Source organism: Piliocolobus tephrosceles, chromosome 14, assembly GCF_002776525.5.
Source record: "Piliocolobus tephrosceles isolate RC106 chromosome 14, ASM277652v3, whole genome shotgun sequence".
NCBI lineage: Eukaryota > Metazoa > Chordata > Mammalia > Primates > Cercopithecidae > Piliocolobus > Piliocolobus tephrosceles.
Window position 1 is genome coordinate 75,748,004 of NC_045447.1, and position 24,303 is coordinate 75,772,306.

Here is a 24,303-nt window from a genome sequence, read left to right on the forward strand (position 1 = left end):
TCCTTCCTTCCTTCCTTCCTTCCTTCCTTCCTTCCTTCCTTCCCTCCCTCCCTCTTCTTTCCTTCCTTCCTTCCTTCCTTCCTTCCTTCCTTCCTTCCTTCCTTCTTTCTTTTCTTTTCTTTTCTTTTTTTTCTTTCTTTCGACAGAGTCTCACTCTGTCACCAAGGCTAGAGTGCAGGGGCACAATCTTAGCTCACTGCAACCTCCACCTCCTGGGTTCAAGCAATTCTCCTGCCTCAGCCTCCTGAGTAGCTGGGACTACAGGTACACACCGCCACGCTGGCTAATTTTTTTTTTTTTTTTAATTTTAGTAGACATGGTGTTTCACTGTGTTGCCCAGGCTGGTCTTGAACTCCTGAGCTCAGGCCATCCACCTGCCTTGGCCTCCCAAAGTGCTAGGATTACAGGCTTGATCCACCATGCCTGGCCTCTTTTTTTTTTCCCCCTACCATTTTAGACTCTTTCTTTGGTTCTGATTCATTTCACAAGTGTAATCCAGGGATTATCTGTTGGTTCTGTAGCACAAATGAATTCTGTATCTTTGGCCACCATCAAAATTAGTCCTAACACCCAAGTGGTGGGAAGGCTAGTGGGATATTGTGTCTGGTATCTGGATCATCTCAGGAAAACTGCCAGTCTTGCTGTCTCTCAGTTCAGCCTCCTCTCTCGTGCCCCTGCAGCCCCTGCCATCATTGTGCCCAATGGGGCCATTCGGTAACATACATCATACCAAAGCTGACCATGCAGGGGAAGGGAGCACTGCTCAGGGAAGAGTTGCCTATTTCAACAACATGGAGGTTCTGCCCTTTCTTATGTAAGAGACACTTCTCTTCCGTTGTGGTGTGGATAATTAGGAAGAGACGGTGTATTTAAATCCATATTTTAAAATCTAAATTGGGCTAAATGGTCAGTTGCTGTTTCCATAGCAACCGCAAGCACTCTGCCTATAGGATGCCAGGTTGTGACTACAGAACTGGGCCAGTATAGAGGACATTTCTGTGAACACCATGGATGTGGCTCTGCCTGCTTTTCCCCTGAGGGGAGAAGGCAGCACCAGCCAGTCATGGCCTTCACACTGGAGGGTGCTTCCAAGCTCCTGACTTTTGCTTTTGGCCCTTGCCTTTGTGGTAGGTGGGAATTTGTCGCCCTGGAGACTTTGGGTCTGATGTCTCGCACCTAAATCTTCACAAGACCTTCTGCATTCCCCACGGAGGAGGTGGTCCTGGCATGGGGCCCATCGGAGTGTGAGTTCTGGGCTGCTGGTTTCAGGATGGCTTTGGAGACAGAATGAAGGAGTGGCCCCACGTAGACTACTCGTCCCATCAAAGTCCTCATGTATTGAGGATACCCTCATTGGTGTAGTACACTTGTAGGGTCTGGGGGAGGAGCAGCGAAATGGGTGCTTTTAGGGGATGTCCAAAGAAAAGTGTAATTAGATTTTATTAACCATAACATCTGGCCTCACTGAGCTTCCAGTTGCACATAGACAGCAGGTTTATTAACAGAATAATGAATAGGGAACTTTACCTGAGCATATGTATTGTAACTGGAATATTGGCACTAGAAAGTGCCTTTTGGACTTTTGGATTTCCAAGATCTTTTTTTTTTCTTTTTTAAAGTCAGCTAATGGTTCCATTGAAAGTGAATTAGATATAAGGTGTTAAGATAAGTAACACATAAGTAAGGAAGAAACAAACCTTGTTACCAGAAATAATTGGATGAAGCCAGAGTAGGACTGAAGGAATGTTTCTTAGCTGTTGATAACTTTTCACACTGAAATCAAATCATCTTGGGAAAATGATGATGAGAGCAGCTGTTTCCTGAGCTGCTTCAGTCTCCCAAAAATATGCTAAAGAAGCCAGTTTTCAGAGTTGCTGGAAGCTCAGCCTTCTTACTTTTTTCTTCTTTTCTTTCTTTCTTTCTTGTTTTTTGTTTTGTTTTGTTTTGTTTGACTACTGTTAAAGTGATATTCATTTTGATGATGATGATTTCTAGTAAAGGTGTGAGCTCCAGTGCTTCAGCCGTCAGGGAGGTGGGGAGAATGATGTTCGTGTCAGCCCATGGGGCATCTTCTCATCGGCCCCTCCTGTGTCCACCTTGGGAAAGTGTATAGGGGTGAGGGAATGGGGCTGGGAGGGGGAGGGAGGGGCATGGAACTCCACTGTTTCATGGCTGCCTGCCTCTATCAAGTCCTCCACCACAGTTCTTGGGTGAGCCCTGGGACACTGATGGCTGGTGGACCTCCAGCAGAGGAGGAAGGAAGGAAGGATCGCTTCTTGAACATCTGCCTTCCAGCAGGTGGAGGGTCCCTATCACTGTCAGAGCTCCTCTGCTAAGAACAGGGCTTCCTGGGAGGGGCCGGAACTTTCCCATTAGATTAAACTGAATCGTTTACATTTTCTCAATTTGCACTTAAAACAAATACAGGAAGAAACATCTTGCCCCGTTTTTGCCCAATCATCCCATCATTTCACTGAAGCGGAATGAGGATGCCTGCCCTGTGGGAACTGTCAGCGCGGCCCCATGGGGCTCCAGTTCCATCTTGCCCATTTCCTGGGCTTATATCAAGGTGAGGCCTGGGAGTTTGTATAGGTGAGCAGGGGTGTCAGCTATGGGTGGGGACCAGAGACTGCAGACTTCCTTCTTGGCTTAAAAACAAATAAATTCATGATCTGAGATGTGGTTCAAAGAATATTGCTGATCACCTGGGTGAAAGAAACCTTCCTAAAGAGATGAGCTAAAAATCATTTCATCTCTTCTTCATTACACTACTTCCTTTGGGTTCTCAGACTGGGTTTAACATCAGAGAAACTGAAGCGCCAGATATATTTTTCCAGACACAGCTAAGTTCCATGAGTCATATGGATGTTCTGGCCGCGTCCTTTGGTTTCCTGCAGGATTTATATAGCCCCTTCTGAGTGAAAAGCAGTGCATGTACTAATTATTCCATTTTGCTGAGATCCTGCTATACATCTCACTTTGCTATATATTTCTTGAGGGGGCCGGAGGAGAAGATGAAAAGTAGCGGTAATTTGCTTCTCTGGTGGTTTCCCAGAGCTCTTCGGCCTTTAGGGCTTGTGGTGCTTTGCTCTCTGCATAATTAGTCAGAGAACAGGCTTCCTTCCTTTGTCTTATCCCAAAAAACACCAGGGCCAGAGCTGATTTTCTACAGTTCTTGTTTAGACTGGCCTACCCACCTCCTGAACCGACAAGACTGTGAATAGGAACACTTGTTCGGCTGCTAATTAGAGCAGTCTCCCCAAAGCAGTGGCCCTCTTTAAAGGAAGGGGTGCTCCCACTGAAACAGCACCTCCAAAACACAGCAATGCAAATCATGCCAGAGGACTCTGTGGAGCTGGCTGTTTATTTCTGGAACAGTATGGCATTTATGATTCTTCACAAAAAGTTTCTTGGAAGCCAGAACAATTCTGTACCTCAGAGACTAACACTTGCTTTTAAAAATGATACTCAAGTTGTTTTGCAAACAACACAAGCAATCAGAATGAAGGTCTGCTTCTTTGTAAGCAGAATCAAATTCCCACTTTCCTTTTGATCGCTGGGTTCTGTAAATCTGGGTTATTTGTATGAGCATATTTGGGTTGGAGATGACTTCCCACATATAGAAAATAAATGCCCCAAGGGGTCTGGCTACATGCCTGGAACACCAGCCGGTGCCTCAGTTTAAAAACTAAATAAATAAAGTAGGGTTTAAGCTGCCCCTTCTGGCCTTGGGCCTTCTCTTATTTCAGGCTGTTGTTACTAATCCCCTGGACGCTAGCTTTAGCTGCTTGTCTCCCTGCTGCAATTCCACAGGCGCACCTACAGGACTGCTAGACTTACCCGAGGCACCCACATACCTCTCCTGGCTTCCTATTGCTTTACCTGGTTCTCTCTAGCCTGCACAAAATCCTTAAGGGATTCTTTCAGAATGCACATGCCTAGGCCCCATTCCAGGGAGAACCAAATTGAGCATATGCAGGGTTGGACTTGAGCCGTCTGCATTTTTTAAAAATCCCCCCATGAGATATAGGTTGAGAGCCAGTGGTTGGCTGGACAAAGTCAAAGTCCTTCCTAGAGAAGGTTTGGGCTTAAAAATGGAGTCACGGCCGGGCGCAGTGACTCAAGCCTGTAATCCCAGCACTTTGGGAAGCCGAGACGGGCGGATCACACGGTCAGGAGATCGAGACCATCCTGGCTAACACGGTGAAACCCCGTCTCTACTAAAAAATACAAAAAAAAAAAAACTAGCTGGGCGAGGTGGCGGGCGCCTGTAGTCCCAGCTACTTGGGAGGCTGAGGCAGGAGAATGGCGTGAACCCGGGAGGCGGAGCTTGCAGTGAGCTGAGATCCGGCCACTGCACTCCAGCCTGGGAGACAGAGCGAAACTCCGTCTCAAAAAAAAAAAAAAAAAATTGAGTCACAATTCACCTTGCCCTACATCCACTCCCAGATGACAGCCATGTGCCCTCCCCTTCCATGCCTTGATTTCTGCCATTCTTCTCACCTGGTATGCCGTCCCCTTTCTCTTCCCTATCCAAATTCTACTTATTTCTAAGTTTCTAGCCAAGTTCTGGCTCTAAATCTAGGAACCCTTCTTTGATCAGCCTGGAGCAATGTGGCCCCTTTTAACTTTGGACCCCCTTAATGATACCAAAGTACTACTGTTGTTTTATTTGGTGTTCTCTCATTGTCTTTACATTAGTTATGTATTTAATATATATGCCAACTCCGTCACATGTGAGGCACTTTGGGAAGAAAGCAGGCCATCAGAATGGGTGCAGTCTTGATTTGAAGCTCTTTGCAGTGATGACATGTATCCCTTATGATCACAGGGACTATTAACTACCAGGACAATACCGAGCAGTTTTTAAACATAAGCAGCCTCTACTAGGGACAATGGGAAAATAAACCATACAAAATTGCTTCAGTGGAGGTATTATTGGCCCAGATCCCATGGGATTCCTGGCAATTATCAAGATCTCTCAAATTCTTAGTAAATAAACAAAAAACTCCAAAACACATGTAATATGAGAACAATTCTTTTCTCCCTTTAGATAACACAGTAGTCAGTAGTCAGCTTGCTCTGTTGTAGGCTTTGCTACTACAATACAAAACATAAAACTACTATTAAAAGAGGAAAACAAAAATGTATTACAGGCTTAGAGGGATCTGACAGATGTCCTTGTTGGAATTTTCCACTCATCTTTACTCCAGAGTCATTGTGGGCTGCCTTCCTTTGTGGGTGGAATTTATCTGGGGGTGTCTTTTGGTTGGTGTCTTGACCTTTGTGTTTGCCCGTTCAATGGCTCATGGCTCTTTTTCCCTCTGTTACAGATGATGGGAGGCAAGGGCCTTAAACAGGCTACGGAAACTGCGATATTAAATGCCAACTACATGGCCAAGCGATTAGAAAAACACTACAGAATTCTTTTCAGGGGTGCAAGAGGCAAGTATCAACTTTAATCTATCATTACTTTGGTTTTTTCTTGGCTAAACTAAGTGTGATCTAGATGTGCTTTTCTGACCTGGGTAAGAGACTTCTGTTTCTTAGCACATATCAGACAATAGTGGAGAGTTCTTGGAAATAACTCCGGTTTATTTTATTTTATTTTTTTATTTTTGAGATGGAGTCTTGCTCTATCACCCAGGCTGGAGTCCAGTGGCAGGATCTTGGCTTACTGCAACTTCTGCCTCCTGGGTTCAAGTGATTCTCCTGCCTCAGCCTCCCGAGTAGCTGGGACTACATGTGTGCACCACCACGCCCGGCTAATTTTTATATTTTCAGTAGACATAGGGTTTCACCATGTTGGCCAGGCTGGTCTTGAACTCCTGACCTCAGGTGATCCACCTGTATTAGCCTCCCAAAGTGCTGGGATTATAGGCGTGAGCCACCGCGCCCAGCTATAACTCCACTATAGTTAACAGTTTAGGGACATTACTATATGCAAGTTTCTCCTAGGGTCCTAGTCCACACAGCAGCCCGGGTCAATAAAGAGTCCACAACACTGAAATGTGTACATAAATACTATGAGCTAATTATTTACAAAGTGCTATGGATATGCTTCGAAAGAGTAGAGTAACTCAGACTGGGTAGAGGCAGGATGGAATGGTTGAGAGTGCCTTCTCGCTGGAGCCATTTGAGATGGGCCCGGAAGCCAGTGTAGCCAATGAGAGCCTAAATAAGCAGAGACACAGGAGCAAACCAGAGAAAAGGAAGCTGTCTGGTCTGGAGTGAAGGATGGATGGTGGAGAGGGAGCAAATGACCATGAGGCTGCAAAGGTAGCGTGGGGCCTTGAAGGTCTTGGAAGGCTCTGGACTTCACCCCTGAGCCGGACAATAACCATTAATGGTTTTTGAGCAGGAGAGTGTAGGGATTCATGAAGAGACTGTTATAATCATTAAGACCGCGCAAGGGGGAAACATGCCTTAGAGGCAGCAAGGGGCTGGGGTGGTGGCTCACACCCCCAATCCTGTAATCACACCTGTGATTTAAGGTTAGCCTCTAGGGCTTACAACAGAGGGAATAATAGGCCGGGGAACAAAGTCACCCTGAAAGTGATAGGAGGGAACTAAAAACCAGGCAGCCTTTTACACACTGGGCTGTGGGCTCAGAACCTCATAGCTGAGTCTTGGAAGCGGTGAGGCCCCAGGAAAGAATATTGAAGGTGAGAAGCCAGAACAAAACACCTCAAGTAGATGGCTACATTAAGAGGGAGGCAGAAGTCGGGTGCCTGGTGAGGGGCACTCCACACCTGAGGCAGCTTTAGAACCCTGGCAGCACTTGGCACAGTGCGTCTCCCTCCCCACCCCTGCCTGGCCCTCCTGCTGCCGTGTGGCTCCACCTCCTCCCTGCAGCCCCCACTCCTTCCTCTTGCCCACCCCCGACCCCACCCTGGAGCAGCTGCTCTCCCACTCGGTATTGTCTGGCTCTGTCCATCTGACTCCAGGGTCCAGGAGAGGGTGGAGGCTGCGCCTGCTTTGTTTCTCTGGCAGTCAACAGACAAATGCGCGTGATGACGCATAGTAAGGAGAGACACTGTAAAGGGCAGGTGGCTGATTTAATCTTACTTAAGTTTATTTATTTATATTTTTTCCACTTTTACTGAGGTATGATTGACATCTGATTTTAAATTATGAGTCTTAAAAGGAACCTTTGTCTATAACAATTAGGAAGCCTTTGGTAGCCTTTGAAAGTAGTTTGGGCACAGTGGTGAGGCAGACGCTGGATGGAAATGGGCCGAGATGTGGATGGAGGTGAGGAAGGAGAGGGGAGAAGGACTCCATGTTTGCGGGGAGTTTGGTAGTGAAGGAGGAGGGGGTTGCTTCAGTAGGATGTAGTTATATTTTCTTTTTAGCTATGAAAACAACATGACTTTAAGCTGTGAGAAGGGAGAGTGAAGATACCTTTGAGAGAAAAACAGACAGGGGGACAAAGTCTCCCTGGAAGGGAAAGGCTGAAACTGAGAACCAGGTACGAGTCCTTGCTATGGGCCCAGAGTGAGAGCAGGACAGACACTGGGACCTGGAGCTTGGATCAGAGAGACAGACGTCAGGAACCAGCCCACCCGCCTGCACCTGGGCAACAGCAACACGGCGCTTATGGGATCTTGGTTTCTCTGGTCCAGGTGGAATATACCTCTATAGCTGTGATCTTTAATTTAACGGCTGGTCTTACCTTATAAATCTGTATCCAAAGGGGTGGTTCCACAGTTTGAAAAAGAATAGGACCAAATAACCGGAAGCGCTGGTTAAGAATGCTTCCCAGAGAGCAGAAAACACAGTTGTGGGCAACATGTCTCTAAGCAACACAATAAAATGCTTCTGTGAAGTGGGTACTAAAGAAGTGGCAAGAGTTACTAATTAATTCAAACCTAGCTTAGCTCCTGCTCTGTGAAATGTATCCTGCTTGTGTATTGGCTTTAAGGAATAGCTTCAATATTTATTCTGTCTGATTATATAAATAATGTATATATGCTCAGCATGGAAATTTTGGAAAATAATAAAGCATGACAAAGAAAATGTAAATGGTCCATGGTTCCATCAATCAGTTATAGCCATTACTAATATTTTCTGTATTTCTTCTCCTCTTTTGTTTGTACAATTGATCATACTACAGATAGTTTTATTAGTTTGTTGTCCGGGCTGAAGTGCAGTGGTGCCATGGTAGCTCACTGCAATCTTGAGCTCCTGGGTTCAAGTGATCCTCCTAACTCATCCTCCCAAGCAGCTGGGACCACAGGCACACACCCCCACACCTGGCTAATTTATTTATATATATATTTTTTGTAGAGATGGGGTCTTGCTCTGTTGCCCAGGCTGGTCTTAAACTCCTCTGCTTAAGTGATCCTCCCACCTTGGCCTCCCAAAGTGCTGGGGTTATAGGCGTGAGCCACTGCACACACCCTAAAAATACAGTTTTTAGCCTGTTTTTTAACCGTATGTTATGAGCATTTTCCCCTGTCACTAAATAATCTTTGAAAGTGGCACTGTCAATTCCGTTGTATAGATGTGCCATGATTTAACCAATTGTATAGTTTTTGTTCCCTTTGTTTGCATTTATTACAATGTGGCAATGAGTATCCTTTGCTTGAAATTTTAAAGAATCTTGCCTGATAATTTCCTTAGGAGAGAGTCATAGAAAAACAATTATTATCTCAGAGGATATGAATGCACTGAAGCTGTTGACACGTATGGCTTCAATTGTTTTCCCAGACACTTTGTGCCAATTTATCTCTCAGTGATAACATATGAGAGTGGCCATCACACTGGGGCCTAGTGAGGACTGAGAACTAGACAGAAGAACAAGAAAACAATATATCGTTGCCAATTTGATAGGTGAAAATGACCTTATTGTTTTAGTATATGTAGCCAGTGCTCTCAATGTTTCCCCAGTTCTTAGTGCCAACCTTGCCCATCCAGGGAAACTGTGTTCCCCCATCTGTTGTCTACTTCACTCTCCTTTACAGCCGGCTCTCTGATTTCGCAGCTTAAAATCATGTTGTTTCCATATTTTAAAAAGATATATAACTGCATCCTATTGGTTTTTTTCCTAATTGCTTATTTGTTCATATTTTAAATTTCCTTATGTTTAATTTTATTTAGTAGTGGCCGGGTGTGGTGGTTCACGCCTGTAATCCAAGCACTTTGGGAGGCTGAGATGGGTTGTCTTAAAAGTATGACACTTATCTTTATATATAGCACCTAATAATAATGATAAAGACTATGCTGCTGGTTTATGTACTTGCTACATAATGCTTTTTATCATTATTTTTATTATTTTTTTTTTGAGACAGAGTCTCGCTTGGTCACCCAGGCTGGAGTGCAGTGGCGCGATCTTGGCTCACTGCAACCCTGCCTCCCAGGTTCAAGCGATTCTCCTGCCTCAGCTTCCCCAGTAGCTGGGACTACAGGTGTTCATCACCACGCTCGGCTGAGTATTGTATTTTTAGTAGAGATGGGGTTTCACCATGTTGCCCAGGCTGGCCTCAAACTCCTGACCTCAGGTGATCCTCCCACCTTGGACTCCCAAAATGCTGGGATTACAGGTGTGAGCCACTGCACCTGGCCCCCATCATTATTTTAGAGTGTGTTCCTTCTACTGTAAAAAAAAAAAAAAGTTAACTGTAAAACAGCCTCAGGGCAGTCACTTCAGGAGGTATTCCAGAAGAAGGCATGGTCATCACAGGAGATAGCAGCTCCGTGTGTGTTAGTGTCCCTGAACACCTTCCAGAGGGACAAGATGTCGGAGGTGGGGCCAAGTGCTGTGGCTCATGCCTGCAATCCCAGCAGTTTGGGAGGCCAAGGCAGGAGGGTTGTTTGAGCCCAGGAGTTTGAGACCAGCCTGGGAAACATCACGAGACCCATCTCTTCAAAAAAAAAAAAAAAAAAAATTAACCGCCATCGTGGCACACACCTATAGTCCCAGCTAGTTGGAAGGTTGAGGCAGGAGGATTGCTTGAGCCTGGGAAGTTGAGGCTGCAGTGAGTTGTAATGGTGCCACTGCACTCCAGCCTGGGGGACAGAGTGAGACCCTGTCTCAAAAAAAAAAAGATGTGGAGGTGGAAGACAGTGATATTGAGCATCCTGAATCTGTAGGCCTAGACAAAGGTGTGTGTTTGTGTCTTAGTTTTTAACAAAAAAGTTTAAAAAGTAAAAAGAAATTAAATGTAGAAGAAAGCATATAGGATAAGGATATCGAGAAAGAAAATATTTTTGTACAGCTATACAATTGTGTTTTAAGTGTTATTACAAAAGCGTCAGAAAGTTTTTAAAAATTTAAAAGTTTATAAAGTAAAAAAGTTACAGTAGGCCAGGCGCGGTGGCTCACGCCTGTAATTCCAGCACTTTGGGAGGCCGAGGCGGGCAGATCACTTGAACTCAGGAGTTCGAGACCAGCTTGGCCAACATGGTGAAACCCTGTCTCTACTAAAAATACAAAAATTAGCCAGGCATGGTGGTGTGCGCCTGTAATCCCAGCTACTCGGGTGGCTGAGGCATGATAATCGCTTGAACCCAGGAAGCAGAGGCTGCAGTGAGCCAAGATTGTGCTACTGCACTCCAGCCTGGGCCACAGATTGAGACTCTGCCTCAAAAAAGTTACAGTAAGCTAAGGTTAATTTATTATTGAAGAAAAAAATTTTTTAAAGAAAGTTAATATAGCCTAAGTGTACAGTGTTTACAAAGTCTATGCTAGTACACAGGAATGTCCTATACCTTCCCATTCACTCACCACTCACTCACTGACTCATCCAGAGCAACTTCCAGTCCTGCAAGCTCCGTTCATGGTAAGTGCCCTACACAGGTGTACCATTTTTTATCTTTTATGTCGTATTTTTGCTCTATCTTTTCTATGTTGAGATATGTTTAGATACACAGATTCGGACCATTGTGTTACGATTGCCTACAGTATTCAGTACAGTAGGAGCGAGAGGCTGTACCATGTAGCCTCGGTATATATAGTAGACTTTACCAGCTAGTTTATGTAAGCACACAATGCTGTTTGCACAATGACAAAGTCATCTCACAATGCACTTCTAAGAACATATACCCTTCATTAAGTAATGCATGACTGTATTCTGCTAGAATGAGGAAAGAAAGGAATTACCTCAGGTAAGATGATACTTTTTATTTTTTGAGACAGTCTCGCTCTTGTTGCCCAGACCGGATTGTAATGGCGCGTTCTCGGCTCACCTCAACCTCTGCCTCCTGGGTTCAAGTGATTCTCCTACCTCAGCCTCCTGAATAGCTGGGATTACAGGCATGCGCCACCATGCCTGGCTAATTTTGTATTTTTAGTAGAGATGGGGTTTCTCTATGTTGGTCAGGCTGGTCTCGAACTCCTGATCTCAGGTTATCTGCCCACCTTGGCCTCCCAAAGTACTGGGATTACAGGCGTGAACCGCTGCACCAGGCAAGAGGATACATTTTAAAGGAAGAATTGCAAAAATCCATAGCTGTCTACTTTTGTGGGAGGCAAAGGTCACTGTTTGATCTGAATGGAGTTCCCATTAGTAGGAAGAGATGACTTTGTTAGTATTCCAATGTTTTCTTTATGTTTCAATTTCTTATAAGCCTATCTTTTTTTTTTTTTTTTTTTTATATTTTTTTGGGCCTGGTTCTTGCTTTGTCCCCCAAGCTAGAGTCCTGTGGTGCAATCTTGGCTCACTGCAACCTCCGCCTCCTGGGCTCAAGCGATTCTCCTGCCTCAGCCTCCCACTGTGAATACAGGCGCCCGCCACTGCACCTGGCTAATTTTTGTATTTTTAGTAGAGACAAGGTTTCGCCATGTTGGCCAGGCTTATTTTGATCTCTTGACCTCAGGCCATCTGCCTTTTTTTTTTTTTTTTTTTTTTTTTTTAAATCAGACAAACCCAACTCTGCCTGCAAATACTTGTCCCTGCAGAGGTTTCCAGGTGACCCTTGCTGTATGGGTGGGCAGGGGCCTCAGGGGCTGGGCCCTCACATCCTTGGCTCACAAGTGACCCTGCTGAGTCCCACTTACCTGAACTCATTCTCAGGGAAACCTCATTCTAGCTTGAACTGCAAGGAAACAGCCAGGAGGTTTGATTCTGTTAGTCATGGTCTGTGGATTGCAGCTAAAAGGCTTGACCAAGCAAGCCTGAGCAAGCATTGATTGCCCAGCAGAGCTTTCCAGAGTAGTTACCGAGTGAGTTAATTTATTCCTCGGCAGCCACCTTGAGGATGGGGGATAAGTAAGGTCTGGTCCCTTCTCTCAAGGAGGGGTTTGAGAAGCCCTGTTTTTCCACAGCACATTCCCATATTGTTCTTACCCTCAGAAGACAATCAATATATGGGGGCGGTGGTTCCCACTTAGCCGCCCAGCATTTACTTTGCTTTTCCTTCATCCCACCCCCTCTTGTCCTCCTTGCCCCTTTCATGTGGTACCTTCTCAGCTATAGTCACAGTTAGGTCCAGCAGAAACACCTACTCCGTGAACACTGAAACTTGGTGCTGGGTGGTTTATTCAATTTCCACTTGATACTGCCCCGGCATTGCCCTGTGGCAGGTTTGTGTGTCCTAAAAGCTGCAAAGAACATCTTAGGATCTGGCTTCTGACAGCCACCAAGTTGAAATTTCATCCCGGCCGGGCGCGGTGGCTCAAGCCTGTAATCCCAGCACTTTGGGAGGCCGAGACGGGCGGATCACGAGGTCAGGATATCGAGACCATCCTGGCTAACCCGGTGAAACCCTGTCTCTGCTAAAAATACAAAAAATTAGCTGGGCGTGGTGGCGGGCGCCTGTAGTCCCAGCTACTCGGGAGGCTGAGGCAGGAGAATGGCATGAACCTGAGAGGCGGAGCTTGCAGTGAGCTGAGATCTGGCCACTGCACTCCAGCCTGGGCGACAGAGCGAGACTCTGTTTCAAAAAAAAAAAAGAAATTTCATCCCTTTCAGGGCTCATGTAGAGATGGAGAGAGATGCTGGAATTCCACTGTAGTTTCTATTTGAACGCAATAGAATATGGATTTAGAAACTAACATCTGAACTTCATTTAGAAAATGGAGCCCTTCCTAAATCTCTTGGCTGTGGTGGGGCCCTCTTCAGATGGCACTGTGGTATTAGCAGTGCTGTGTTGGGCTTGGCTTGTTGGTGCCTTTCAGCTATTACTGAACCTCTGCTTGGAAGACTCTCCTCTTGTGCTGCCAGCAAGAGTGACTCCTCCCCCTCTGTGTCCCTCCCTTCCTCCCCTCCCTGCTGTCTGGTGTCATTCTGAGCAGCGAGCTTCCATTAGCTTTCGTCCTCCAATCATTGTCACAATCAGGGCATTTTGTTTTATTTTGTTTAAGAGACGGTCTTGCTCTGTTACCCAGGCTGGAGTGCAGTCACATTTTCATAGCTCACTGTAGCCTCAGCCTCCTGGGATCAAGCGATTCTCCCACCTCAGCCTTACGCGTAGCTGGTACTACAGGCAGGCACACCTGCACCTAATTTTTTGTTTTTTTGTAGAAACAAGTTCTCACTATGCTGCCCAGGCTGGTCTCAAACTCCTGAGCTCAAGCGATCTTCCTGCCTCGGTCTCCTGAAATGCTGGGATTACAAGTGTGAGCTACCATGCCCGGCTGAATTTTCTGCCTTTGAATCACACTCCTTACAATTTATTCTCCATCACTGTTAGAAAGCATGTTTTGGCTGGGCGCAGTGGCTCATGCCTGTAATCCCAGCACTTTGGGAGGCTGAGATGGGGGGATCACTTGAGCCCAGGAGTTTGAGACCAGCCTAGCCATAGTGAGACCCCATCTCTACAAAAATTAGCTGGGCATGGTGGTGCACACCTGTAGTCCCAGCTACTCTCAGGAGGCTGAACTGGGAGGTTTGGTTGGGCCCAGGAGGTCAAGGCTGCAGTGAGCTGTGGTGGCACTACTGCACTCCAGCCTGAGTGACAGAGCACTCAACCCTGTCTCAATTTCTTTTTTCTTTGAGACAGAGTCTCGCTCTGTCACCAGGCTGGAGTGCAGTGGCGTGATCTTGGCTCACTACAACCTCCGACTCCCGGGTTCAAGCGATTCTCCTGTCTAAGCCTCCCAAGTAGTTGGGACTGCAGGTGTGCGCTACCATGCCCAGCTAATTTTTGTATCATTAGTAGAGACAGGGTTTCACCACGTTGGCCAGGATGGTCTTGATCTCTTGACCTCATGATCCACCTCGCGAAGTGCTGGGATTACAGGCTTGAGCCACCGTGCCTGGCCCCTGTCTATTTTTTTAAAGTTTTTTTTTTTTTTTCCTTAAAGTGTGGTTTAAAAATATGCAGTTTCAATATATTCAGAGTCTTAGGCTCTTTATAGTTTAATTTTCAAACAAAACCACTTCTTTTATTTATTTATTTTTGGGGGGATGAAGTCTCGCTTTGTCTCCCAGGCTTGAGTGCAGTGGTGCCATCTTGGCTCACTGCACCCACCACCTCCCAGGTTCAAATGATTCTCTCACTCAGTCTCCCGAGTAGCTGGAACTACAGGCACCTGCCCCTATACCTGGCTAATTTTTGTTATTTATTTATTTATTTTTCCCCCATAGAGACAGGGTTTCACCATGTTGGCCAGGCTGGTTTCTAACTCCTGACCTCAAGTGATCTGCCTGCCTCAGCCTCCCAAAGTGCTGGGATTATAGGTGTGACCTCTTTCATATTTATTCATTCTATGAGAAGCAGAGCAGTTCACAGACTGTTTTCAGGGGCCATTAATTACTGGATCTATTCTTCACAGGCTTGAGAAGTTATGCTTGCTCTGAGTCTCTGTAAGTGGATTCATTTTTGCTGAGAGTGAGGAAAGTGGGTTAAGAAGAAGGAGTACATCATTATCTCATGAGTAGATACTTTCCTGGAAGGCAATTCATGAGTTGATGGACTGTGGAATTTGGGAAGCCCTGGAGGAATATTGGTCTATTTATTAAAACGCTGACTTAATGGTTTATTCCTGATGATGGTTGTGTGGTCAGTAGCTCATTCTGAGGAGCTACTGGCAGCCTGGACCTAGAGAAGAAGCCTGTTTATGAACTACAGGTTGCATATCCCTAATCTGAAAATCTAAAAGTTTTTCTAAAAATTTGTATTTATTTTTTTGAGACAGGGTCTCGCTCCTATTGCCCAGGCTGGAGTGCAGTCGTGTGATCGCGGCTCACGGCAGCCTCGACTTGCCAGGCTCAGGTGATTCTATTTTTAGTAGGGATAGGGTTTTGCCATGTTGCCCTGGCTGGTCTGGAACTCCTGATCTAAAATGATCTGCCCACGTCTGCCTCCCAAAGTGCTGGGATTACCGGCATGAGTCACTGTGCCTGGCCTGAAAATCCAAAACTTTTGGGTGCCAACATGAGACTCAAATAAAGATCTACAATTTCAAATAAGGGATATGTCATTGGTAGAACAAAGTTAACTGGGTTACACAGACTTTGGCCTCATTAACTCCTTGTTACTTACAGTATATTGTTTGACATCACATATTTCTAATTCTTTGTTTGCAGCCTGAAACCAAAACATCAAAAGGTCCTTCAAAGAAACATAAAATTCTGTATGTGTCTTATGGATATTATCTTTGATATATCCATATCTATACACATGCAAAAGTAATTATTTGATATTGAGGGTAAAGTTGCTAAAAAGTGTCAATGGCTCTAGAAATATTTTGTATAAAAGGATCAGGACTATGTGACGCATTTAACTGTTGCCAGTAGATTTTACGTCCGCAGAATAGAAATAATCTCATCCCCAGACACCTCCAGTCAAATGTTCCAGTAATGCCTCCCACCTGCCATTAGCCAAATCAGGTTCACAGGTGTGTAGTAAGCTGAAGATCAGACACATCGGCCCAATGTGCTAAACATTATTATTTGTAATAAGACTAAATGAAATCGTTATTGCCAATAATAAACTTACCCAGTACCCATGGCTTCTTGGTCCTCACTGATACACGTAAAAAGCCGACACTTATTCATTAAATTACTTATTCATTTGTTTGGGTAAAACAATAAGCTGATGCTAATCTTGGGCTGAAACAACTTTCCTGAACAGGTTATGTGGGTCATGAATTTATTTTGGACACGAGACCCTTCAAAAAGTCTGCAAATATTGAGGCTGTGGATGTGGCCAAGAGACTCCAGGATTATGGTAAGTGGCTTTTGACATTCATGCCGCCGCCCATGCTGGTTGTGGACAACTTCCTAATGCACAAATGGAAAGTGCAGGCACCACAGTAAACTGATCTGGGGGATAAATGGGGAGCTCAGGATTCTTGGCAACCTCCAAAATAATAGAGAAAAAAGTTTCCTTATGACTGCATTGGTCCTGCCCTTCAGAAGATATTAAAATACGCATCTTGAATCCATTAACAGCCAAGAAAAGAAGTGTTTATGATTAAAATTAAAACCCCAGTGAGTTGCAGTGAGTGTAGTGGTGAAGGAAGCAGAGCAAATAACCCATCGAAGTGGTAGAGATAAATGGCATTGGAGTTTTATAGCCACCTCCGTCATGGTGTAGCTGTTTCAGCTGCTTCTGGAGATGAAGAAATAAGTGTAGCAGTTTTCACAAAGAAAATGCAAGTTTCTTTGAAGCATTTTGAAAGACGTGCATTAGTGGGTGTTCATTCAACTCAGCTCACTACATTTTCCTAGTGAACAATGTTATTAATATTATAATATTAAGATCATACTGCTTTTTAGGGGGTTGGGAAGACAGAGTCTCACTCTGTTGCCCAGGTTGGAGTGCAGTGGTGCGATCTCGGCTCACTGCAACCTCCACCTCCCGGGTTCAAGTGATTCTCGTGCCTCAGCCTCCCAAGTAGCTGGACTACAGGTGCACACCACCATACCCAGCTTTTTTTTTTTGTATTTTTAGTAGAGACGGGGTTTCACCATGTTGGCCAGGCTGGTCTCGGACTCCTGAGCTCAGGCAGTCCACCTGCCTCGGTCTCCGAAAGTGCTGGGATTACAGGGGTGAGCCAGTACGCCCAGCCAATATTACTATTATAACAATATGAAAATGATATTAATAGTATCAAGGATCTTTCAATTCTCAGAAAGGCTAAGTTGGGGAGAACTTTGCCATTCAATGGATATGGAGTCCTATCTGAGTTTTAATGACTTGTTTTGGGAAGAAAAGAGAAAAATCTTTTAAATTTAATAGTTTCACTAATGCATCATAATGGGAATCCCACGTGTGTGACTCACTCTCAAAGAATGCTCTTATTATGCAGTTACACTGATAATAGATGGGGAAGCCAGAGAAAGGCTTCATTAATGAAATTACCAATCCCATCCTCAAGATCTCCGCTTGACACCTCTTGTAACCTGACAGTAGAGCTCCTTTCTCCTGACAGCCTCCCAGCTAGAGATTGGGTAATGGCCGATTCAGGATAAGACACTCACTTTGTGGATGCCTTGCCTACTTCACACATCTAACTGCAACAGCATTTGCAAGGAGAGGAGGGGCTCACAGGGAAATGGTAACTGAAGTTACCACCCAGTGTTTCCAAATCAAGTTGTCTCCCGACCTCAGTGTTATTTTGATGATTGATAGAACTGTTTCCACACTTGTCCAAAAGCCCAGAATTGTCCAGGTGCCTGGCACACAGTAGGCACTCAACACATAGTGTTAATAAATGGGAGATCAAATGAATAGCTAAGTCAAAAAGCAAGGAACATGACAACATAGTTTCCAGGTCTTAAGCATAACTGCTGAATGTGAATTTTTAAGGAAGAGAGCTAATAATCTGTATATTTAACATGCAGCTTCTGTATGAGTCTTTCAGGCAAGTTTGGGGCATACTGCCTTAGACAGCAGTTCCAGGCTAATTATCAGACCTATTATCAGAATCACCTGGCATGTTTTATGACCACAGATTTTTGGGCCCTACCTTGGACTTCCTGAATCAGGGTCCAGATGCAGGAATTTTTTTTTGCAAGAACTCAGGTAGTTCAAAATATGGGAACCACTACAGCAGAATACGTCGGACTGAATTTGCTCACACAGGGAATTAAGGGCAGACGTGATAGGTAATCAGCTTGTTCTCTTAAAAAAAAATCCCGGTCTGGTTTGAGTGACAAAGGTATGTGTATTTACCAAAACTCATTAAGTGGTACAGTTAGGATTTGTGCATTTCACTGTAAGTTTTATCACAAAAATATGTGAACAGATATTGAATTCTAGTCATGATATGTATGCTGAAGGGTTTAAGAGTGAAGTGTACTAATGACTGCAGTACTTTGAAATGCATCAGAAAGTAAGGCAGATAGCTAGATGAGTAGATATGTGACAAAGCAAACAACGGCATTGTAGAATCTAGATGGTGGGTATATGGGTGCTCACCTACAGTCCTTTCAACTCATCTGAATGTTAGTGTTTTTTTTTTAAATAGAGACAGGGTCTCACTCTGTCACCCAGGCTGGAGTGCAGTGTTGTGATCTTGACTCACTGCAGGCTCAACTCCTGGGTTCAAGTGATCCTCCCACCTCAGCTTTCTAAGTAGCTGGGACTACAGGCACATACCACTACACCTGGCTAATTTTTGTATTTTTTGTAGAGACGGGGTTTTGCCATACTGCCCAGGCAGGTCTCAAACTGCTGGGCTTAAGCAATCTGCTGGCTTTGGCCTCCCAAAGTGCAGGGATTATAGGTGTGTGAGCCACAGCGCCTGGCCTGAACATTTTTAAATAAAATGTTGGTAGAGAATTTTTTAAATCATGCAGATGTGACTCTAAAGTACCCCATGTAATTATGATGCTCACCAGAATTTGAGAACCACTGCACATTGGGGCAAGATTAGTTCAGAGGTGTCTCAACTTGGGAGTTGTTCTTCAGCTTTTAAAAGTTTCATAGGGCCAGTGTGGGGGCTCATGCCTGTTATCCCTGCATGTTGGGAGGCAGAGACAGGCAGATCAGTTGACCTCAGTAGCTGGAGACCAGCCTGGACAACATGGCAAAACCCTGTCTCTGCACCAACAACAAAATTAGCCGGCTATGGTGGCGTGCACCTGTAGTCTCAGTTACTTGGAAGGCTTAGGTGGGAGGATCATTTGAGCCCAGAAGGTTGAGGCTGCAGTGAGCCGTGAGTGTGCCAGTGTACTCTAGCCTGAGCAACAGAGCAAGACTCTGTCTCAAAAAAAAACTTCATAGAAAAAAATACAAGAAATGGAAAATGTTGTTTTTGATTTTTGTCCTGGAAATCTCTCTCTTGACTACGTGTCTTGTTGCATCATCTTACGTGTAAACCTTTGGAAACAGAAACACACTGAATCTGTGTTCAATGTAAAGGCAAAGGCTTTCCACATAGTGGCCAAACTTCAGTTTCCTTATCGTACAAAATGGGGACAATAAGATTTGCTCCAGAGTCCTTAGCTCTTGTTATCTCATTATTTAACTTTTGATAAGCTATAATATTTTTATTTCTCTTAATTACAAGTAATACATGATAACTACTGAAAGATTCTAAAGTATAATCGAAGTGAAATAAAAATCCCAGTCTCATTTTCTGGCCATATTTTTTTTTCTTTTTTTTTTTTTTTGAGACGGAGTCTCGCTCTGTCGCCCAGGCTGGAGTGCAGTGGCCGGATCTCAGCTCACTGCAAGCTCCGCCTCCCGGGTTTACGCCATTCTCCTGCCTCAGCCTCCCGAGTAGCTGGGACTACAGTCGCCCGCCACCTCGCCCGGCTAGTTTTTTGTATTTTTTAGTAGAGACGGGGTTTCACCGTGTTAGCCAGGATGGTCTCGATCTCCTGACCTCGTGATCCGCCCGTCTCTGCCTCCCAAAGTGCTGGGATTACAGGCTTGAGCCACCGCGCCCGGCCTTTCTGGCCATATTTACAGTTAACATTTTATATTTTCTTCAAGGCATCTTCCCTCATAAAATGTGCATGTATTATATAAGTACTTTGTTCTTTTATTTATATATAGACATGGAATATCATTATGTGGCTTGCTTTTTTTACTTAATATTTTTGAATGTTTAGCCAGTTTAACAAATTGACATACTTTTGAATGGTTGTCTATTTACTGTATGGGCGCTCTGCAAAATTTGCTTATTTGATCTTCCATTGTTGGATATTAGGTTGTTTCCTAAATTTTTCTTCTATAAACAGTGCTGAGATGAATCCCCATATACATACATTTGCAAATGTATCTGATGATTTTCTTAGGATACAGTATAAGGAGGGATAGGAACTTTTCTTCCAAACTGGGTAGGTCACTACCTTTCAGTGAGGCAATTTCTCCTGTCTCCCTTTGCAGGATTTCACGCCCCTACCATGTCCTGGCCTGTGGCAGGGACCCTCATGGTTGAGCCCACTGAGTCGGAGGACAAGGCAGAGCTGGACAGATTCTGTGATGCCATGATCAGCATTCGGCAGGAAATTGCTGACATTGAGGAGGGCCGCATCGACCCCAGGGTCAATCCGCTGAAGGTGCGTAGGCCCTGGAACTTTGCTTGAAATGTTCTTTAAACTAGAAAATGATGTCTGGACAGTGTACCAGCACCTCCTGAACTCTCAACTGAGGATGATACTCTTCCCTAGAATAAGGTAATTCTTCTGAGAAGATGCAGTTGTTACTCTGAAGTTTGCATCGTCTTGAACAGCATAGCAGCTACTCAAGGATGATGTGGTTGTGGAAGCTGTCCACAACTGTCTAGTTGGAGAATTTGTAACATTCTGTCTCTGTTTGATGTACTGTAGTGAGATTATGGCATAAATGAAATTTACATATTCACATCACAAACTCTGCACAAGCACACATTCTTATATTAGAGCAGTTATCTCTGAGAAAACTGTATTGGCATTTGGACTGGATGTTACAATGTTTATGCTCCATGTTGGGGAACAGTTGGTTGGGTATTACTCTACCTCTTCTAAAACATGTTAATTGTATATGTGGTCAGAGTCCTAAGTTTCTTGTTAGTCCAGATATTAAGCTGGAAGATCAGGAGTGGAGAATACCATGAAGGCTGTGGTTGTGTCTTCATGGCTATAACCGAGAGAACAAGTCTGATATGCTGCAGCAGCTGGGGCAGGTTCCCAAACTGCCTGCCTGCAGGAGAGGGCAGGGACCAGTGACTTGCAGAAGGCAGGCACCTCTCTAGAGGTGAGTTCACAGAGTCATGGAGGCATACAAGATGATTATGCTTACCACCGTTTATTTCTCTTTTCTCTCTGAAGACTCCTTCTTCTTTCAGGATTTAGGCTATTCTTTCAAGTGGCAATAAACATTTCAAAGAGCATAATAGTTATAATACAAGTGGGATATACTGCTCATAGGATGATATCAGGTTTTAAAATGAGCCAAATTATGTTATATGCTGTTTATCAACGTATGCAGTAATAGTATAAAAGCATGATGAGAATGGTAAACACTAAATTCAGAAGAGTGGTTAGCACTGGGAAGGGGATATACAGGCAGCTCCAAACATGTAGGTAATTTTTTCTAAAAGGTGAAGCCAATATGACAGAATGTTCATTAGACTCTGCTGGGTGGTAGATGTGATGATTATTACCATAACATTCTGATATTTAAAATATTTCACAATTACAAATCACATTCTACCCCCTAAATTGAAAGAAAACCACAGCTTTCTCTGCCTGGGCTCCTGTCAGAAGCTTGACAGTTGAGGTGCAGGATGAGAGGAGAAGAGAGTGTATTTCTCTGACCCCTCCCCTGTCTATATCTCTGTCTCAGATGTCTCCACACTCCCTGACCTGCGTTACCTCCTCCCACTGGGACCGGCCTTATTCCAGAGAGGTGGCAGCATTCCCACTCGTAAGTTCTCTGAATCTGAATGTGCCAGGTGGGAAGGCATGGGCCAGCTCCTATCCTGAGGGGTGTACACTCTTAGCTACCTCATTATAGAAACTGTATGTGGGGCACCTTGTGAAATAAGGGCCTTGACGAGGAATGAGGAGCAAAGAAATTGGCTTTCAGAGGTGAGGTCATACGGTATCAACTACAGGTCTGGGAACTCATAGGGAACACAGTGGGGGAAAACTGAATATGAGTCCTGCCCAGTGGACCAATGTGCTTTCCTCCACTGTGGGACAGGGAGATGGCGCCCAATGCAGCCTTCCTTTCCTTTCTGATTCTTATATGGAGGAGAAGGTTCTGTGTAGTCTGTTTCAGTGAGATAGGGAGAAGGTTCAAAATGTGCCAAATTATGCTATGTGCTGTTTATGGATCTGTGCAGTAATAGTATAAAGACATAATGAGAATGGTAAATCCTGTATTCAGGATAATGGTTGTCATTGGAGAGGAGGGCAAACAAAATGATGCCTTTTTTTTTTTTGAGACAGAGTCTTGCTCTGTCACCCAGGCTGGAGTGCAGTGGCATGATCTCAGCTCACTGCAAGCTGCACCTCCCAGGTTCACGCCATTCTCCTGCCTTAGCCTCCCAAGTAGCTGGGACTACAGGTGCCCGCCACCACACCTGGCTAATTTTTTGTATTTCTAGTAGAGACAGGGTTTCACTGTGTTAGCCAAGATGGTCTTGATCTCCTGACCTCGTGATCCACCCACCTCGGCTTCCCAAAGTGCTGGGATTACAGGCGTGAGCCACCGCGCCCAGCCAATGCTTTTTTTTTTTAATTGTTCAAATTTTTATTTTATGCACAGTATGAGAAATTAACCTTTTTTTTTTTGAGACATAGTTTCTCTCTTGTTGACCAGGCTGGGGTGCAATGGCACAATCTCGGCTCACCGCAACCTCTACCTCCCGGGTTAAAGCAATTCTCCTACCTCAGCCTCCTGAGTAGCTGGAATTACAGGCATGCGCCACCATGCCCAGCTAATTTTATATTTTTAGTAGAGATGGGGTTTCTCCATGGTCAGGCTGGTCTCGAACTCCTGACCTTAGATGATTCGTCCACCTCGGCCTCCCAAAGTGCTGGGATTAAAGGCGTGAGCCACCGTGCCTGGCAGAGAAATTAACTTTTAAATAAACTGAATTTATGGAAAATGACATGGTAAATAAATTAGATGTATGTTAAAAGAGAAGGTCAGCTAAATATCCAAACCTTAGGATATAATGGGCATAGATAAACATAGATTCCAAAGTCTTCTTTAAGAGGTTGAAGTCCTTCAAACACAACTTTGCTATAAACAATCCAGAGATCAATAGCACATGGGGATGCTTAGCAGGGGTGGTGATCAGGGATGTTTCCTGGGAGATGCCTCGTTTTTTCACTGGTAATGTAGGGTTGGATTTTAGGTTCTCAGAATATTTATTGAGCTGATGGTGTCTTAGGCTATGGGAATAGCATTGCCCACTCCTTTTCCCTAAGAGAAACCTCTCAGAACATCTCACAGCATTTACATCTTTTGTCCTTTGCAGCCCTTTGTGAAACCAGAGAACAAATTCTGGCCAACAATTGCCCGGATTGATGACATATATGGAGATCAGCACCTGGTTTGTACCTGCCCACCCATGGAAGTTTATGAGTCTCCATTTTCTGAACAAAAGAGGGCCTCTTCTTAATCCTAAGTTTAAGGGACTGATTTGATGCCTCTCCCCAGATCATTTGATAAGAAAGATTTTATCTCCCACCCCAGCCTCAAGTAGGAGTTTTATATACTGTGTATATCTCTGTAATCTCTGTCAAGGTAAATGTAAATACAGTAGCTGGAGGGAGTCGAAGCTGATGGTTGGAAGATGGATTTGCTTTGGTATTCTGCTTCCCCGTGTGCCAGCTGCCTGGATTGGGAGCCATTTTGTTTTTTGCATAGAAAGTTTTAGGAACTTTAACTTTTAATGTGGCAAGTTTGCAGACATCATAGAGGCTATCCTGGAGACTTAATAGACACATATTTGTTCCAAAAAAGTCCGCGTGGACTGTGCCATCTGTGGGAAATCCCAGGGCAAATGTTTACATTTTGTATACCCTGAAGAAGTCTTTTTCTTCTAATATGCCTAATCTGTAATCACATTTCTGAGTGTTTTCCTCTTTTTCTGTGTGAGTTTTTTTATCTGCATTTATTAGTATTCTAATAAAAGCATTTTGATTGGAAGAATTCCTTTTTCTTGGTCTACTTTATAGTTTTACCACCATTATACCCTAGGTTCAGTGGGAGCTGAAGGGCAATGAGACCAACCAACCCAATAGCCATTGTTACATCATCAGTTTTGCCTTTGATGGCTGAAGAAACAGTTGTTGTCTTGGTCAACAGTGAAGGTCACTTTGGCCCTTTTTGTTAGAATTGAGTTAGACTGCATGTAACTGTACTCTAGCTATGGAAGTTCAATCAAATAGCAATTTTATCTTTTCTCATTTAAGTCCAGAGGTAATAAGCCAAGCACTGGTTCTCCTGTTTTCCTGCTCTGCT

General features: G+C 44.4%; 1 protein-coding gene across 2 annotated transcripts in view; it reads left to right on the plus strand.

The window, feature by feature from the left end:
* The window catches only part of GLDC (glycine decarboxylase), a 117,363-nt gene extending 93,371 nt beyond the window's left edge, over positions 1 to 23,992 (plus strand). For both annotated transcript variants that reach the window (XM_023213151.2, XM_023213152.1), the window contains exons 19-25: positions 1,132 to 1,244; positions 2,428 to 2,569; positions 5,334 to 5,445; positions 16,021 to 16,116; positions 20,230 to 20,402; positions 21,670 to 21,750; positions 23,315 to 23,992. In XM_023213151.2, coding sequence (XP_023068919.1) covers positions 1,132 to 1,244; positions 2,428 to 2,569; positions 5,334 to 5,445; positions 16,021 to 16,116; positions 20,230 to 20,402; positions 21,670 to 21,750; positions 23,315 to 23,458 — 861 coding nt within the window. In that variant the 3' untranslated portion in view covers positions 23,459 to 23,992. The remainder of the gene's footprint in view (positions 1 to 1,131; positions 1,245 to 2,427; positions 2,570 to 5,333; positions 5,446 to 16,020; positions 16,117 to 20,229; positions 20,403 to 21,669; positions 21,751 to 23,314) is intronic.
* Positions 23,993 to 24,303: the final 311 nt, after the last annotated feature.